At 36.7% G+C, this 17,958-nt stretch overlaps 3 protein-coding genes across 5 annotated transcripts; all 3 read left to right on the top strand.

Annotated features, from left to right (window-relative positions):
- Window positions 1-792: 792 nt before the first annotated feature.
- Window positions 793-7,099, top strand: LOC149730718 (NACHT, LRR and PYD domains-containing protein 1-like). Its single transcript, XM_089884434.1, has 9 exons — window positions 793-1,658; window positions 1,957-1,994; window positions 2,101-2,178; window positions 2,570-2,626; window positions 2,953-4,694; window positions 5,011-5,172; window positions 5,309-5,470; window positions 5,714-5,857; window positions 6,110-7,099. Exons 1-8 carry the CDS (start codon window positions 1,207-1,209, stop codon window positions 5,834-5,836), a joined length of 2,814 nt encoding a protein of 937 aa, XP_089740560.1. The 5' UTR covers window positions 793-1,206; the 3' UTR covers window positions 5,837-5,857; window positions 6,110-7,099.
- A 1-nt stretch (window position 7,100) lies between these two features.
- LOC149730719 (lanC-like protein 3) lies at window positions 7,101-10,389 on the top strand. Of its 2 annotated transcripts, none has more exons than XM_089884464.1 (8): window positions 7,101-7,289; window positions 7,580-7,727; window positions 8,032-8,119; window positions 8,399-8,481; window positions 8,798-8,979; window positions 9,290-9,511; window positions 9,705-9,915; window positions 10,101-10,389. In XM_089884464.1, the coding sequence occupies exons 1-8, from the start codon at window positions 7,139-7,141 to the stop codon at window positions 10,258-10,260; spliced, it is 1,245 nt and encodes a 414-aa protein (XP_089740590.1). In that variant the 5' UTR covers window positions 7,101-7,138; the 3' UTR covers window positions 10,261-10,389. The 2 variants fall into 2 exon arrangements, with proteins under 2 accessions (XP_089740590.1, XP_089740591.1); XM_089884465.1 differs by having other exon boundaries at window positions 10,127-10,389.
- Window positions 10,390-10,544: 155 nt separating this feature from the next.
- On the top strand, window positions 10,545-17,755 carry LOC149730720 (uncharacterized). Of its 2 annotated transcripts, XM_089884436.1 has the most exons (13): window positions 10,545-12,073; window positions 12,189-12,338; window positions 12,673-12,791; window positions 13,067-13,167; window positions 13,482-13,649; window positions 13,933-14,087; window positions 14,280-14,428; window positions 14,535-14,694; window positions 14,794-14,912; window positions 14,976-16,065; window positions 16,389-16,498; window positions 16,840-16,976; window positions 17,339-17,755. In XM_089884436.1, the coding sequence occupies exons 1-13, from the start codon at window positions 12,031-12,033 to the stop codon at window positions 17,418-17,420; spliced, it is 2,583 nt and encodes an 860-aa protein (XP_089740562.1). In that variant the 5' UTR covers window positions 10,545-12,030; the 3' UTR covers window positions 17,421-17,755. The 2 variants fall into 2 exon arrangements, with proteins under 2 accessions (XP_089740562.1, XP_089740561.1); XM_089884435.1 differs by having other exon boundaries at window positions 14,535-14,912.
- Window positions 17,756-17,958: the final 203 nt, after the last annotated feature.

The following is a 17,958-nucleotide window of genomic DNA, read 5'->3' on the forward strand; positions in this document are numbered from 1 at the left end:
ACGAAAGCCAGGACAACGTGTCCGAATACGAAAAAGCCGGACACGCTAACTAAACCAATGTCTAATATTTACAATTTTCGTTTTATAAGTTCCGTTTTTCGTTTTTAAAAGTTGCATTGTTCGTTTTTAAAAGGTATTTCTTCGTTTTTATTAGTTACATTTTCCGTTTTTTAACGTTTTGAACATTAAAACTTCGATTTTAATAATAAAACTTTGATCAAATACAAGTGTCTGTATAGTACTGTGGCGTAAGCCGTAACGTACCGTAGGACACTTTTAGCATTTATAGCATTCAAATATCCTGATTGTGTTTTAAACAATTAACAACGGTCTATGGGATTTGTGAGGATATGGTTTTATAATTCTTTGAACGTTCTTTGTATACTATCAAATGGGACGAGAAAATAGAATGAACATGTGTCCCATTTTCCCCCACTGCCTATATTAACAAAAAATAAATAACAAACGTTTGATAAAAATACAGTTCATTATGTAAGCGTAACCAACGAAACAAACGTCGTACATAATCAAAGTTTATATTTAAAAACCTCAACTCAGGGTCTCACTCAGCTAAACATCTGTATACACACACAGTTTGGTGGATCTTGCATAGGGAAAGCTCCCTTTGTACGAAATACTCACCGGGCCCCCCGCCGGGCGTGTTTTAGCATTACCGTGACCACCGGGTCCCTACCGGGTCCCACCGGGCCCCACCGGGCCCCGCACCGGGCGTGTTTTAGTATTTTTTTTTCCACCGGGCCCCACCGGGCCCCGCCGGGCGTGTTTTAGTAGGACCGGTGGAATCTGTAGGTTAATCAAGCTTAGTTCATTTTATAGTTATTGGGTACGAGTGTTTGCTGTTTTTTAGCTTTATAACAACTTACATTTAATCCCTGGTCTCTCTCTTTTCCTGATGACGTCACGAGTTAATGCTACACTAGTAACTTAGTAATTAACATTTATGTCAGGAATGAATTTTTAAGAGCTTCCACTTCTATGAAGTAATTCAAATAGTAAATATTCGAGAAAGCAAGGTTTATTCTTAAAGTGTATAGAAATATCTAAAGTTATAACTTGTAGAGTAAATAAGACTAGCTAGTTTTCACTTAAATTAAGTTGAAATTTTGTCATGATATACTAAAGGTGCCCAATTAGCTTCATAGACCTTATTAAAAATACATTTTTTTGACATGTAAATCAACCAGTATGCCGAGAAGAAATAGATGCAGAACTGTCAGTAGTGGAAGTTTATGCACAAACGAAATTAGAGTAAAGTTTTCTGGTTTTAAACCTGAAGATGGCACCATTGGTGAAACAATAACTTTGCCTGCATTAGATGCAATACCGTTAACTTCCGACATCTTTCGACCATCTTATATGATCTCTATTGGTGGATTTCCTGCAGCTCTGTGTCAAGTAATGCAGTCTTTATACACCTCCACCTATTTCCATTCTTTCCAATTTATAAACGAGAATTTGATCAGTTTTAAAGTAGAATGCGAAAGACAAACAAGAGACAAGATCTCAAGTCAGGTTCAAGCTGGCGAGCTCAAAGGAAAGTTGAAGGAAAAGTTGAATCAATTGCCCCAAGAAAATCTACATTATAGATTACGCCTATTCAACATTAACTGCACTATTGATTCAGTTACACTTTTAAGGTAGGTTGCAGTAATGTATTTATATTTCGGGGCACAAAAAGTAATTTTAATATATATATATATATATATATATAACTGCTTTGTTAAGTTTTAGATCTGGACTTTAATTGTAGTTATTTAAAGTTTAGATATTTTTCAGTAAAAAGATAACCTTAGGAGATTCCTGTTTTAATATATTAGTAATTAGCACAGAAGACTGACATTATTTACTTCGAATACTTATAAAATATTTTTTTATACTTGTGTGTTTAAACTCACAAGTCTGTTTGGATGAACATTTATGATTTTATCTTTTTAGTTCAACCTGGACGGATGTATCATCTCCATCTTGCATTGGTGAGTTGTATCACATGATTAAGTCTTCGTTACTCATATGCGAACATGTAACATACATATACTAACATGATCCCATAATATACAATTGTGCATAATTTAAATTTAGAAACATCGCCACTTCATCAAAGAGAGCCAAGAAACAGAAGATCTTTGTGTATTGATAACAGAGGAGGGAGTATTGGAGGTATTTAGCATATGTGTGGATGGTTTAGTTCAATTTAATAAATTTCCTATTATTGTTTGTGTCATACATGAGAGCCAATATAAAATTGTGTGCAAAAGGATATTATGTTAGCATAGGTAAACAACAAGGAATTGGCATATGTAGCCACAGTGTATGATAAAAAGCTGTTTTGTAACTGGACAGTAGTAAGCAATAGCATTATGTGTATACTGATGCCGCTTATAGTGCTTAAAGGAAAAAGCTATTGTAGGTTGCCGAATAGAAAAAAACAAATGCTCATTATCTTGTATTTAATATAAGTGAAAGAAACATCAACACTGATAAGTGGGTTTTCCTGCTGACATAAGAATGTGTGTATAATAATATAATTAATGTTGTTAAATATTAACAGAAGTCCATGTACACCATCAGTCAACAGAAGCTGTAAAAGTAAACAAGGAAGAAATAGGTAATAAAGTAACATTTGTACTTTGATTGCCTAAAAGTTATGTGTTTCTGTTACCAAACTTTTTGTACTATCAAAGCAGACCTTCTCACACAATGAAGGTTCATTTACATTTTCCCACTGATGGGAGTTAACTACAAATGTTTAGTATATCTAATAATTTTTAAATTAGTCACTAAATCTTTTTTAACTAAAAATTAGGGAGGCAAAAGCATTGTATGTTTTGAGAGTACCGTATGGTGATGATTTTTACATTCACTGATCCAGGGGTTTTATTTTTGTTCTGGACTATGATAACACATTAATAGCAATCATTATCTTTTTTCCAGTTGGTAAATTAAAAGAATCTCTACAACAACACATTGATATCATATCTTGCCAAAGAAAATCTTCAATAAGTCAAGGAAGTAGTCGACCACACAACTTTGTTGATTTAAGAGTATCTCCCCAACCCTTGTACACATCATCAGGCCCCACCACAACCAGGCAAGATATGTTGAAACTTCATGAGGATCATCATCCTGATGTTAAGGTAGCTCACCTCTTCAATGAAGCAGAAAAAAATGCTGTAAAAGAAGCTGCACGGCAATTTATTGATGAAAACTTGAAGAGAAAGTACATTGCCACTCACTCGCGATCTGTTATGGTGGCTGGGCAAGCTGGAATTGGTAAATCAACTTTAGCCATGCAAGCAGCTAAAATTGCTTTATCTAAAGATGAATATGTTGTTTTTGTCAAGTTATCTGAAGTTGGAACATCACATGTTTCTTTGGTAGATTTTATTATAAACAACGCTGTGGATAACAAAACAGTGTTTACTGAGGATGAAAAATCTGCTGTACAAGATCTATTGCTTACTGATGCATCTTTGTTTACTCTTATCTTTGATGGGATTGATGAGCTTGGTTTTGATTTCAAACCAACTGAGAATCCAAAGCAATTCAGTTTCACAGAACCAACTGAAGCATTGAATCTTATCAAGAGTATTATGAAAGGTGAAACCATGCAGGAAGCTAGGAAGTTGTGGACATCTAGACCTCAGCATGCTCTTCAGATCCATCAGGATTTATGTCCAATAACCGTCATGCATGCGTTGGGGTTGAGTGATCAGTCTCAATGTGTTCTTGGAGAATCTATATGTGGTGAGACAAAGTGGGTGGCTGTGAAAAAGTTTCTTGACGACCATCCTGATATACAAGCAATGTGTTATGTCCCTGTTTGGTGCATTATGACTTGCCATGTCTTAAGTTCAAGTTTGGATGGAACAAGCAGGTTAAACATCAGCACCATTACACAGATTCTTACTACTACATTGGACCTCTACATCAGATCAAGTCATCTGAGGACACAAGATCATGGGAACATCCTCCAGCTTGCAGAGCTCGCATGGAATGGTTGGATCAACAAGAAAGTCATCTTCGAACCGAGGGATTTCAACAGAGCGAAAGTCTCACCTGAGATAAAAGAAGCATTCGTAAACACAGCTTTGAAAAGTGGGTTGAATTTGCGAATGGGTTTGTTGCAAGGTGATCGACAAAGCTCGTTTGTGCATCTTGTTTGGCAGGAGTTCTTTGCCGCACTCCATATGTGCACGCTACCAAAGCAGTCTTTTACTGAAAAGTTAGAAAAGTTTAACGACCAGCATTATGAGATGGTAGCCAAGCTTGTGTATGGAATATTCAATCCTGTGAATCTTAAGGTACTTCATATGATTTTCCCAGAAGCTTTTACTGAGTGTAAGGAGAAGCAGGCTGCACTACAAGAGTTTGCTGGTGGTCAAATATGGCAGGAAGGAAACCAGAAGAATGGTCAACTGTTATCTGTGCTGAGCTGGGTTCATGAATCTGAGGATAATGAAACCATAAAAATGATTTCAGAAGTTTTTCCTGAAGAGTTAAACTTCAGCACTGAGCCCGTGCATGGCCTAATGTTTACACCAATGGATGTGGTAAGCCTCTCCTACATCTTCTCAAAGAACAACTTCAATTTCTCCCAGATCAGTGTTCGAAATGTGCAGTTCATGGGAAATACATTCGATCTTTTTACAAAAGCATTGGCATGTGCTAAAAAGGTTATTTACTGTCTTAATTTATTCAACTTGTACTGTTTGTCAAGATTTATATTTTAACCCGCTTTAAATGCTTTTAAAAATATAAAAAAAAACTTTTAATAGTTTATTTATTGTTTCATTACCACCATGCTTGAACCTTGCGATTGTTTGAAACAGAACACCCATGTTATAACCATATAATGTTGATACCCTGTCACACAAAAAGGATGAATAAGTTACTTTTATTCGTTTATTTCCAAAGTGCTTCATACTTTAAGAAAATTGTAAATAAGTTACCAAATTTATATTTTACAAAGTTAATGATTTTTTAACTTAGATTGACAGCTTGGATGTGAGTGGTGTTGCTATGGGCAACGAAGGTGCTCGATCTTTGGTTCAATGTTTGGAGAAGATCAATAAGTTGGAGATGTTGGGGTGTGGGGTGGGAGGAGGTGGGGTGAAGTACCTTGCAGAGAAGATTAAAACATTAAGCACTCCGGTATTTATATAGATTAGTAGAAACATAATATAAAGGGTATTTACCAAAACATAAAAATTCCTTTAAATACATTCACATAAATCAGTTTAATTAAAACAGTGAAAAGAATTTTCTTAGCTTTAACTTTCTTTTACAGATGGAACTATTGGATCTAACTGGAAACAGGATTGGAAACAACGGAGCAAAGAAGTTGTGTGTTTGTCTTCATAAAGTTAGATCCTTGTATTTGGAACAATGTGAACTGAGTGGAGATGGAATAAAACAACTCGCACAACGCATACGGAGGCTTGATGAACCGGTATACTGTTGTTAATATTAAAAGGTAGAATTTAATGTTTGTTAAGACTACAGTGAACATGGGGTGGATACACTATATGTGTCTGGCTTAGACATAAGTTATAGAACATGTGGTGAATACACCAGGTTATAACTCAACAGTGAACATGAGGTGTGTGAGTACACCATGTGTGTCCAGTGTATAAGGAGACACTCATGTTATAACTCGAAAAGTAAGTCGTCCATGTTATGCCTTTAATTTCAGATGGTTGAATTACATTTGGGGAGTAATAACATTGAAGATGTAACTGATGATCTGTTGAGATGCTTGCCAAAAATAAACCAACTGCACGTGAATGAATGTACTTTACCACATATTAAGCTATGAGCTTTTCAACATGCCTTGTCTGTAAGTATTTTCTTGATATTATTGATTATAAGTTGTATTAATTATGCACTTGGTACTTAATCTGTAGTGTTTAAATGCAGAGGTGATTTTAAAATGATTGTCTACATGAATATGAATAACTAAACCAACCAAAAGTTACGTCTTCTAATTCAAAATTGCCTCAGCAACTGACCAAACAAAGTCTTGTCTGCTTGTTCACATATATTATCAACATATGAAGATTTCTTGATTATAATTATATCATTTTTTCAGCCTGAAATGCGGAATGGAGTCATCGGACTTGAAGCAATAAAATATGAATAACTTTAATCAAGTGTAAGTTGTTTCTACTCTGATGAGGTCACATGGTATGGCAGCAAAACTTTGTTGTCGGCAGTGAATGATTGTAACTTATTTACCTTGCATTATGGGCAACGACAGTCATTACAACACTGGTGTTCTGTTTCATACACCTTGTGCCCGCTTACAAGTTACTGCATATATAGCTTTGTGAGTGATTGTTTTTCTGTATAGCTGACAATTTTCACAACCCATTAGTGACCACCGATTTAGTGTTTGCTAACATTTTTATTTGCTGGACAAGCAATCCCTAAAATATATTATATCTAGGAACTGAACATATGCTATGTAGTTCATAAATTTAAATTGTTTAGAATTGTGTTAATAATTTTTTGGAAGATTTTTTCAATTGAAATTTTGCAAACAGCTGTTGTCATAAATAAGGAAATGAATATGTAATGGTGTTGATAGGACTTTTCATTGATCAAAGCTCTGTTTTTGTTTATGTTTTATCATAGTTTGTTGATATTTGTATATTTTTTTTTCCTTCGTTTTAATGGTTGTAAGAATATTCATGTGTGTATATGCGTATATAATTAGCTTACTTTTTCAACTTATTTAATAGTTTGTGAGTTTTTTGATTTAGTCAAATAATTTTGATCATTTTTTAGTTTTAAAGATTTGCTTTTAATATTTGTCTAAACACAAAACATTCCAACCCAGTCGTAATTGGGTTGTTAAAATTATGTAAAAGCCATTTAAAATAAGTATAGTTTGATTTCTACTTGCCTGTGAGTAGGAGGTGCATAAGCTACTGACCTTTGTGCAATTTAAAATAATTTTTATTATATGTACATTGGTAATTATAAATAACCTTAAGTGTGTGTTTATAATTTAGTTACGTTGTTTATTAGTTGTGTAACAGCTAATCTTTATTCTTTAATTACTTTTTTCTGTAATCAGGCATAAGATTGTATTTAGTAAACTGTTTGAAATAAAATAATGAGCCATGCAAGGTATTTTGAAAACCCATTTCTTGGTATGGAGCCAACATATAAAGATACAACGCACGAAGACTACAAGTCACGTGTGATTGAAATGGTGGATAAAATACTTCATAACCTTAAACCAACACCAGCTAATGGAAAAGGAGGTAGGTGCTTTGTTTTGTTTATATTTGTAATGCATAAGTACTGCAAAAGTTGGTGCACTCAATTCTGCTACCATTAGGGTTGTACCTGGACATTTAAAGATTTGTTTTATATTTACTTAACGCAGGCACTACAACGCATTAGTCAGTTCTAAGGGTATGTGTCTTTAAGCAAGCCACCTAATAGCAATTTTTCCAACCCTGTGGTTGCATCATATTCAAATTTTTATACTTTTAAAATATTTCCTATTTAAATTCTCTTTAAAATTAAAACCATTTATTTTTAACACTAGGTATATATGTGGGAACTGCTGGCATTGCCTATATGTTTTATTATCTTGCTAGAAGTGGATTGTACCCGGATCATAAGGAGAGGTTTCTAAACGCTGCTAAATCTTATATTGAAAGTGCATTGGAATATGATAGATCAAATATATCCAGGTAGTAATAAACTGACTTGTTTTTTTCCAACTTTAATGAATGTCGGTTCATTGTCCTCGTGCGGTAAGAAATTTATAAAATGCTATGTTTTTATAAACCTTCTCAAACAAGTTACCACACATGTACATTATGTAAGCCGCTGTGTGGAAGTGTTCCTTATTCTCACCATGACTTTTAATTTGGACAACCCATTAGAGACCACTAGCCTTGACTTGCCCAAAGACACAAATGTCCACAATGGTAACAACATCAAGAATCAAACTCTCTACCTGTTTTTTTTTATTTTCATGTTTAATTTTCGCAGTAAAAGGAAGCAAATAGGATTCCTACATGGAGAAGGTGGTGTTCATGCTGTGGCTGCGCTTGTATTTTATTACATTGGTGATAAGAAGGTAAGACACAAAGTGGGTGATGTTTACAAGGTAGTGAAGTATCATCATCATGTATTAATGCACCATTTGTGTGAAGTATGTAAGAAGACAGCTATGGTATAACTCAATAATGAGCATGGGGTGTTTGAATACACCATGTATTTCCGATGTATAAATTTACACTCATGTTATAACTCAACAGTGAGATGAGATATACAAATAATACAACCATTGTTATAACTAAGCTGGCTTACACAATGTAGTTCAAATTAAATATTTGGTGTTTGTTAACATTTGCAGGCATCTGATAAACATTTAAAAGTTTACCAATCATCATCATTATGTTGTAAGGATGCAGAATATGATGAATTATTTGTTGGAAGGTTGGTTAACATTAAACATATTTGAATGTTTGTAGTAAAAGTCTTTATTGTTGTTTTTTTATTAGGTATTATTGTGGGTTAACAAAAAATATGTTTTACTGCCTTAAAAAATAACTGAAGGAGGTATTACCGAGCAAGCATGAATGACTTACCTATGTATGCTACTCCAATCCAATGTTTACAGTTGAGTTGCCGAAGTTACTGCAGTGTGTATAAGCAGACATTCCCTCTTGTTTTGAAATTTTTATCGCTTACTTCTAACCTTTAATTAGACAACAAACTTGCCGCTCCTATTATCATTTGTTATAAATTACAGAGCTGGTTATCTGCTTGGTGTATTACTTCTGCAACGACACTTAAAAACAGAAGTATTACCAAGCAAAGAAATTGACAAAATTTTTCAGAAAATTCTTAAAACTGGAAAAAAGTTTCGGTCCAAGTTACAATTAGACGGTGACATTCCCCTTATGTTTGAATATCATGGAAAAATGTATCTAGGTAAAAACATTTTGCACTAAAATCCCACCACTCCTGAACCTTTCCATAAAGAATAAAACTTTAACAGTAAAGCTCTAGTCCACCATGTAAACATGTTGTTTCTACAATTTGTCCTAATAAAAAAAAAATACGATGTTAGAGTTTTTTAAAACTAAGTACCTTTTAACTTGAATTACTATTAACCATTATGTTGATAATGATTAAAATCTTTTATACTATCTTACTTGTGGGTAATGTCCTACAACCTAACATGCAATGGGACCTAAGATTTAAACTAGAGTTGGCCCACTAAAAGTTTATACTCCCTTAGGAGCTGCTCATGGATTTTCGGGAATTTTACAAGTTTTGCTCTGTTTTCCTCAACTACTAAATAAAGATGGCAACACTTTGACCATGATTCAGCAATCTGTTGATTATTTGCTGAGTCGCTGCGTTGATCGAGATGGAAATTTTAATGTTGCAACTAATCTTCAAAGTTCATTATCCCAAGATGGTGGGAAACACTTGGTGCATTGGTGCCATGGCGCAGCTGGTGTGTAATAACTTCATCAGTTGTTATTACTTTCAACAAAGTTTCATACATCGATACATGGTAACTCATAAGCTGGCACCAGGTGAACACCCATGTTATAATAACTGTTATTTTGAGGCCACAAGGATAAAACAAGTTACATTCATTCATACATTTTGTTAGCAGGAAATATAGCTTTTAATTTATTTTTTAGGGGTGATCTATACATTTGCAAAGGCTTATTTTGTGTTTGGCAAAGATCCCAAGTATCTCGAAGCATGTGTGAAACTTGGTGAGACAGTTTGGAAGCTTGGTTTACTAAAGAAAGGACCTGGAATATGCCATGGAGTGGCTGGGAGTGGATATGTGTTTTTACTTCTGTATAGATTGACTGGAGATACTAAGTATCTGTATAGAGCACACAAGTAAGTAGTTAGTTAAAGATCGTGTAGTTGTCGTTAGAATAAACACCTTTCCACAAGTTTGTTTAACCACAGCATGTTATATTATTGCCGTTTTGTCCTTGCTTCGTTTGATTTGATCTTTGGTGCGTATTTCTTATTGCCCTGTTTCACAAGAATTAATAAATAACATTTAGGTTTTTTTTTAGATTTGCCAACTTTATCTTCTCACCAGAGTTCAAGTCTGCTCATCAACCTGATCGACCGTTCAGTTTATTCGAAGGCATTGCAGGAACGGTTTGTTTCCTGAACGACCTCATGGAGCCAAATAAAGCTGAGTTCCCACTGAGTGACGTGTTTCTATCATAAACAAACACATTTTGTTTTTTCACACTGCACATGTACTGCGTTAAATGTACGTTTTTTATGTTTTAATTTGTGTTTTGGTTATCTCGTTTACGAGCATTAAAGAGCTTGAAAGCCAGTGAATCACAAAAATCATGGTCTGCTATTTGTGTGAATTAAATAATTGCACTATGTCTCAACAATAAATCATCTTGTAGGCCAAGCTCCAACAGTTGCTACAAAATATCTTGTTTATTGTGACTGGCGTCGTTGCAAAGTTTTTAAGACGATACACGTTATGCTCGCTTTTAAGTTACCGCTTATTTTATTTAGTGGTTAATTGTTTTTAGCATCGGACCCTATGTAGTTGCGAAGCGAGCGCTTTAACCGGTGGGCCAAGGTAAGGTAACGTCGTGTGTCCTTAGGCAAGAAACTTAACGGTAATTGCTCCACCACACTGGTCACTGCTAAGTTTTTCAACGTGCCAGCTTTACAGAAAACGAACAGTCACTCACGAAGTTATATATACGTTGTACCTCGTAAGCAGGCACGGCCTTTTTTTAACTTAGACACTGATATTATAACTTCTGAAGATGCCCCGCTATTGAAACATAAATAAGCAATATTCCCTTACATAACATGGCATGCATTGTTATGACCGCAAGTGATTTTCTTCCTACTTTGACTCATTCTTAACCTTGTGATGTTTGCAATAAATTCGCGCGACTGTTAGCACAACTAATGCCCGAAGGTAAAAATGTCGTGATGAATTATTTTGCTATTTTTCTCAGACGTTTTACCGTTCAGTGTAAGCAGCATGTATATCAAGTGTTGTATAAATTGGGCTGTAGTACTGGAAAAGTGTGTGCTAGCTAATTTAAAAATCGGCTTGCGTTATAAAAGGTGACCGTAACAGAGTATAAGTCCGCGGATCAAAAACCATTCCTTTTGAATAACCTTAAGTGGCAAACAAATTTGGACTATTGGTAAAAAGATAAGCTACAAAAAAGGGAAATAATAGTTATCAGAATAATTGGATTGTCATTTTATTACAAATTCTTTATTTGACCATATTCAAAGTTACTCATAGTTGTTTTACAAAGTGAGCAACAACAGGTTCTCGTGGACTTTTCTGTGAACAGTATGACACGTTTACGTAGTAGTCAGAATGACTCATAAAACTTTAACAGCGGTGCCAATAATATATAAATAAAACAAACTACCGAGTTTAATTTAATTTTAATAGAATTGGAACGTAGTATAAATCATAAGGAATACGAATAGTTATTTTGTCTCTGCTAGAGTGGAAAAAGTCAGAATAGTATTCCACTTTCGCTATAATACGATTAAAACATGAGTACGCAGTTGATAAACGATGTGATTAAAACGGCATACCCTCAACTAAAGTGTACGCGATGTGAAATTTTGCATTGCAAATGCAGCATTATACATGCAGTCGAGCACGATGTTAAGAAATGCATTACCTAAGATTCAAGAGTCAGCTCAAAATAGATAGAGGCGCTGAGAGGCGCTGGTAGCGCAAGTGTAAGTTGGTGCCAGGCGGCGCTAACTCATTGCCCACAGCCGGAAACTTTACGTGCGTTGTGATTTAAATAGTTTTGCACCGCGATGTACCTTTATTTGTTGAAAATTTTTATATAAAGCTCTGCGCGACATAATCAACCCAAGTTAAACGGAATATAGAGTGTTATTTAGAATTTTGAAGTCAAATAACCGTTTAATACCGTAATATCACTATAGGGATATAGTTTTATAGATACAAGCTTACCGAGAATGAGATTGGCTGTGCTTTTATGCGTTATAGCTGTAGTAACAGGTAAGTTGAACGTGGACCATAGTTGTTTTATTAAATGTATATTTGCACCCAATAATGAGAGGTTGTTTGCATATTATCTCCGATTTACGTCGAATGATGTTGTTTATGTCCACAGTTGTGGAAGGACAGACTAACATCGGCAAAAACTGCAATGTCTATCCACGAAGAGAATGTGGACAACAAATAAGCACGAGAGCAGTCTGCAACAGTTTTCCTCTGTGTTGCTTCGACCCCATACACACTCCCAACTGCTACAGAGCTCAAGGTATATAGCCTACTGCTTTAACGTATAATTTTAATAGATAAAAAAGGTTCAATTATGTTCTAACCTTACGCATGCAGTGATGCGATTTCGCTTTATACAGCTGTGCGTAGTAGAATATGTACTCTGCTAGTTTTCTTCGATATTTAGCTGTATCCTCATAGTCCAAATATACGGATTTATTATTATATATAAAGAAAATGTATATTTGTTATTTTTTAATATTTAGCCATATCCTCATAGTCTGAACATACGGATTTATTATTATTGACTTGGTCAAAATCTAATGTGAGACCCCACATATAATCTTCCGCATTAAACTTTAATGTCTTTTCAGTCGCTCATAGTTTAGCATCAGTCCTTCAAGCTCAGATTCTGAACACAGTAAGACAAGTTCCACGCCCTTTGAACCTGAACCCATTACTGGTCGGTGTACAGAGTCCCGTGATAAGTCAAGTAAGTTGTTATCCTGCATTACCCATATATTAACTGTAACAAAACTTTCAACGTTTGGGTGATTCTTTATATTTGTCCGTTACATATTTCGTAGAACATGTTTTTAGCATTGAACATCCCATTAAGGTATTTTTTATAACGCATATTAACCACTGTTGATTGCTACTATTTTTTTTGTTTTTATTATTTTTTGTTTTGCTACCGTAAATGACTTCGTAATGGTAAACCAAGACACACAAGCAAAATGGTTTGTACGTTTGATTAAATTTCTTTAGGACGTTCGTAACTCGCTTCAAAGTTACATCACAAATCTTGGAATACCAGCTGCTCTTACGTCATCACCCCAATGTCCAGTAAACGTCCCAATTTGTTACAGGTAACAATATTAACAATAATCCGCAAAAGCCTGCAACTTTTATGGTTATTCATTAATATTAATACATTCTATTTACTGTAATGCTCAATTTAAACAATCGGGATATATGGTTTCTGCGGTATCTGTTTCGTATAAGCGACCTATACTATATAGTGTAAAAATACACCGCATGTGTGTCTGGTGATAGAAGACCCCGTGTTATAACTACATATATAGTGAGCATATGTGTTTGATGCGTAAGAAGATATCTATGTTATGTTACAACTAGACAGTAGGCATGGGGGTGTCTAATTAAACAATAACAACCTATTTAGAACTAAATGTGGATCAACCGTCGACTCCGAAACCAACCCAGTTTCTTGCATGCAAGACCCGAAGTGTTGCTTCGACAATGATCTGCTCGTATATCGACAGTTGTTTGGTCCTGTTTACATGCAAGGCGCACCAACCTGTTACCATGGGCCCACTGCGTCAAAATATTTGTAAGTAACTGTACAGATTTCATTTACGTATATAAAGAACCCACACCGAGCAAGCGAAACCGACGGCTCAATGTAGAACATACCATAGCATGGCCTACTCAATGTTTGAGTCAATGTATTGAGTAGGCCATGAACAGAGTATAGTATGTTTACTGAAGTATAAAATTGCGCAAGGTTATGTGAAAAAACATTGATAGCCTATATATACGCCGTACAAAGACCATGTTCCAACATAAGAATATCTAAATAAGTATAGGCCTGTAACCTTGATGCTAATCCGTAGGCAACTTGCAAACTCGATTCGGCCCTGGAACCCTTACTACCAAGGATACATCATAAACTCATTCAGAGCGGTTAACATCAACTTAAACACAGTGTGCCAAGCTTCTAGTCTTATAAACTTTGCCTTTCTTGCGCAACCCATATGCGGCTGGCCGGGTAGGTTGGTTCTTGGTGATTTGGTAACTTTTATTTTAGGCTAAAAATATCTGCAAGTTCGAAGTCATAAAGGTAACCGATGTTTTTTTGGCCTAAGGATTGAGGTTGTATGGGTTCATAGGGCGTCCGCTATAGTATTTCAAAAGCATAAGCAGATTTGAAGACATTTTCTATTATACGTTCTATCTTCAGGTATAACGAAGCTGGAATGCGAACTTAAGGGTTGTTGCTTTACCGCATTAAACAACAAATGTACATACCCTACTTTTGGACAGCAGTTTGTTTCTACAACATATCCAGAACTAAAGGCGGAAACAGTAGAAGAAACCCAATGTCCGAGCGTAAGATATAATATATATATTCCTGTATATGCATATATAACCGTATAAATAAATACACCAACAGTTAATATGTAATGTCCCTTTAATTATTGTAATATGTTTTTAGAGCTTGTCGTTGAGGACAGTAGCAAGCCCACAACAGTACAGGAGGCTACCATGTATGATCTCGACTTCACTTAACGACACATCCCACCTCATAGCTTGCCCAAGAGATAGATGTTGCTCTGATTTAAGCAGCCTCATCCCGAGCGTGCCTTTGCAATTAGGTAACTACGGCATATTACGCGACGCAGGCCTAGCAGGTCTTGGTACAGTCGGTAGCGCTACAGATTATCGGGCCCTTTATCCTTTTCTGCCCCGTATAGGGCTCAACTTCGGAGGCTCGATGTGTCCTTTCCACTACACGGCGGTTCCAGGCCTTCCTGATCTCTCGAGTAAGGTTCGAGGCTGCTGCCAGATTCATTCCTGCTTTCACCGTAAACGGGTTTGTATATAGGCTGATGACGTCAGTGTTAGTTACGTCATGTTACACCCCGATATTTCACAGATGCAACAACCTACGCAGCAGGCCATACCATTAGCTCAGCCTGTTGCCCAACAAACAGGGTTCCCGCAACAGCAGCAGCCACAAGTACAACAAAGCGTATTCCCACAGCAACAACAACAACCTCAAGTGCAACAAAGCGTGTTTGGAGCTAATCAGGTCAACAATCCTCCGCCTACAACGACAACTGTCGCCTCTACATTCCGTTCGACTGAATCTGTTCGTATCGACTGGCCCACAGTTTGGCATGATTGGTCACAATGGTCACGGTGTTCCAGAACTTGTGATGACGGAAGTCAAACAAGAGATCGAAGATGTTATTATACCGACAACACGAACACTGAGGCCCCTCCAAGTAATTGTCCTGGTTCACACGAACAAACCAGACGATGTAGTATAACCCCATGTTCCCGTGGATCGTGGATGGCTTGGCAGGATTGGGAGCCGTGTTCAGAAACCTGTGGGGCTGGAAGACAATATAAAATACGAAGTTGCTTTGATGGTAACCAAATATCTAATACTTGTCAAGGGGAAGGCAGAATGTCAAGGTCGTGTATGGGGAGTTGTCATTCTTGGTCAGAGTGGGGAGTGTATCTTAGCTGTACTGCTGTATGTGGTGGTGGAAGTGGAATTCAAACAAGGTACAGAACTTGTGAGGGGAATGGGAATACTGTGGCATCGGTTAATTGCGCTGGGCAGCATTACTCCACTCGTCCATGCTCAGCGTCTAACTGTGTACGAGTTACTGAATGGGGATCCTGGAGTCAATGTTCAGTGACATGCGGAGGTGGTACTCGATCCAGGCGTCGTCAATGTTTCCGAGATAACGTCCAAGTCTTTGGTAACTGCCCACAAGCAGTAACTCAAAACCAGCCAGGTTGTTCAAGCTCAAGCTGCCAGCAATCTGACCCTCGTATTGCGTGGTCGAGTTGGACCCAGTGGAGCGCTTGCTCTGCAACTTGTGCAAACGGTGTCAGTTTCCGCACTCGCTCATGTCGTTACCGATCAAGCACCGAGCTTTCGGCCAATATTTGCATTGACATTTATAATGGAACGTCTGGTAGCGAAGACAGAGTATGCCAGAGTGGACCATGTAAGTGCGTAGGTGGATATTCTTATAGACCCATACCATATACTGTAGTTAGTATAACATACTACTAGAGTACCTAGGTGTTATTTCGCAAGACCAGGGGAGGGCACAACCTATCAATATTTTGTCATATAGAGTGAATAGTATCTTACATATACTATTGCGTACGCAAATTTTGGGAAATAGTGGTATATTTGAGGTTTGGTGTGTTTTTGGGAACTTTAAGTTAAATTTTCATATAGCAAGATTGTAGAAATGTACATGTGGGACGCTTGCTTTTACGGCTATAAATACATTCTGTTTTATGTTGCATTCGTTCTGTGCAGGCCCGGCTATCGTGACGTATTCCTGGACAATATGGGCATCATACCGACCATGTCCTTGTGGGTCATCTAGCCAAACAAAACGTCGATACTGCGTTGGTTCAGATGGACGGGTAAATGATTTCAATGTACAATGTGTTTTTTTCGTATTGCAATTATACTTACGGTGGTTGAACTGGGCCATAGAGAGTAAGAACCGTGTTCTGTCAAGTTCTAATACATATGACGGTATAAATACCCAAAATAACTTTCTGCTCTAGTACGTGTGTTCACTTTTGCAAAGCCTAAACATAATAACAACCAAATGTCATACCCGCTTAGCCACACACTGTAAAAGCTTCAACAAATCGATTGTAAACAGGGAGTGGCAACTATGGATGAGTAACTTAATTTCCCACCCGACAAAAACACAAATAACAAAACCAACCAAATGTTTAAACTGAAATTGCTTTAGATACACACCAATGGATGCCCGGGCAATTCAACAAGTTCCCGTGCTTGCCAAGGACCTCCATGTATGACGTGGGCACCTTGGAGTAACTGGGACGCTTGTTCCAAAACATGCGGACGCGGAATGCAAGTTCGTGTTAGGCAAGTTATATAGACTAGTATGAGACGATTGGTATGTTGGCCTAGAATATAAGCAGGTTTTATAAGTGCCATACAATAATATCTGCTTTTGCATATTCTCTGTTTATTAGAGTCCTATAAGTACCTTGTAATGTTAGATGCAACAGTGCAATATATTAATACTAATGTTCTGACCCTACATAGCTAGGTTTGGATAACGAACCCACGTGTTTACTTTAATATTTGAGCCATTCCAACAGTCACTTATATCCCAGTCGAAAATGTCAACCACACGGATAAACAAGAAAAAGAAAAGGGCGTAACACACTTTGTAACTCGTAATGTGCGTTTACAAAAATAAAACATATCTTGATATTAAACAGATGCAAGAGAACTGACACCGTTAACTGCATCGCAACCACGGTAGAATTTGGAGAGAAAAACTGCACAATACGAGAATGTTGATGTTTCTGCTACGCAAAAAACCGTCTTATAACTTATGCTTTAAAGCTGGCTTACACTAAAATTTACAATGTGCCAGTGCATGCATGGTCGACTATATATATTATGTCACAGCCGGCCGTCAAGGATACCTCTCAAAAACAAAGGCAGCAGCAGCGCCGGTACTTATATACACTATACACTTCTACGCCTCAACCCGGTCTCTCAGAGCCGACCAACGCGTCGGTATCCCGCAGAAATATTTAGTAGGCTATGGTGTAAATATTAAGTTGTACATAAAGATGCATCTGTACTGACGTTACTGAAAACGAAGAAATAAAAAACAACATATTGTTGCGTCTTTGCTTTTGTAAATCTCTACCCTGAAATTTCTCGCTAAGTTTAAGATTCAGTCGGGAATATTTAGTAAAGCAGGCGCACAGCAGATCGATTGTAACTTCTTTGATTTGTTTAATTACCATGCATTTTTTGCCGATAAAGATGACGTGAAGGTAGTTGCTTCGTTTAAAAGGTAACACAGTAGATCAGGAGACGGGTGCAT

This window comes from Ciona robusta, chromosome 9 (genome assembly GCF_009617815.1).
Source record: "Ciona robusta chromosome 9, ASM961781v2".
In the NCBI taxonomy this organism is placed as follows: Eukaryota; Metazoa; Chordata; class Ascidiacea; order Phlebobranchia; family Cionidae; genus Ciona; species Ciona robusta.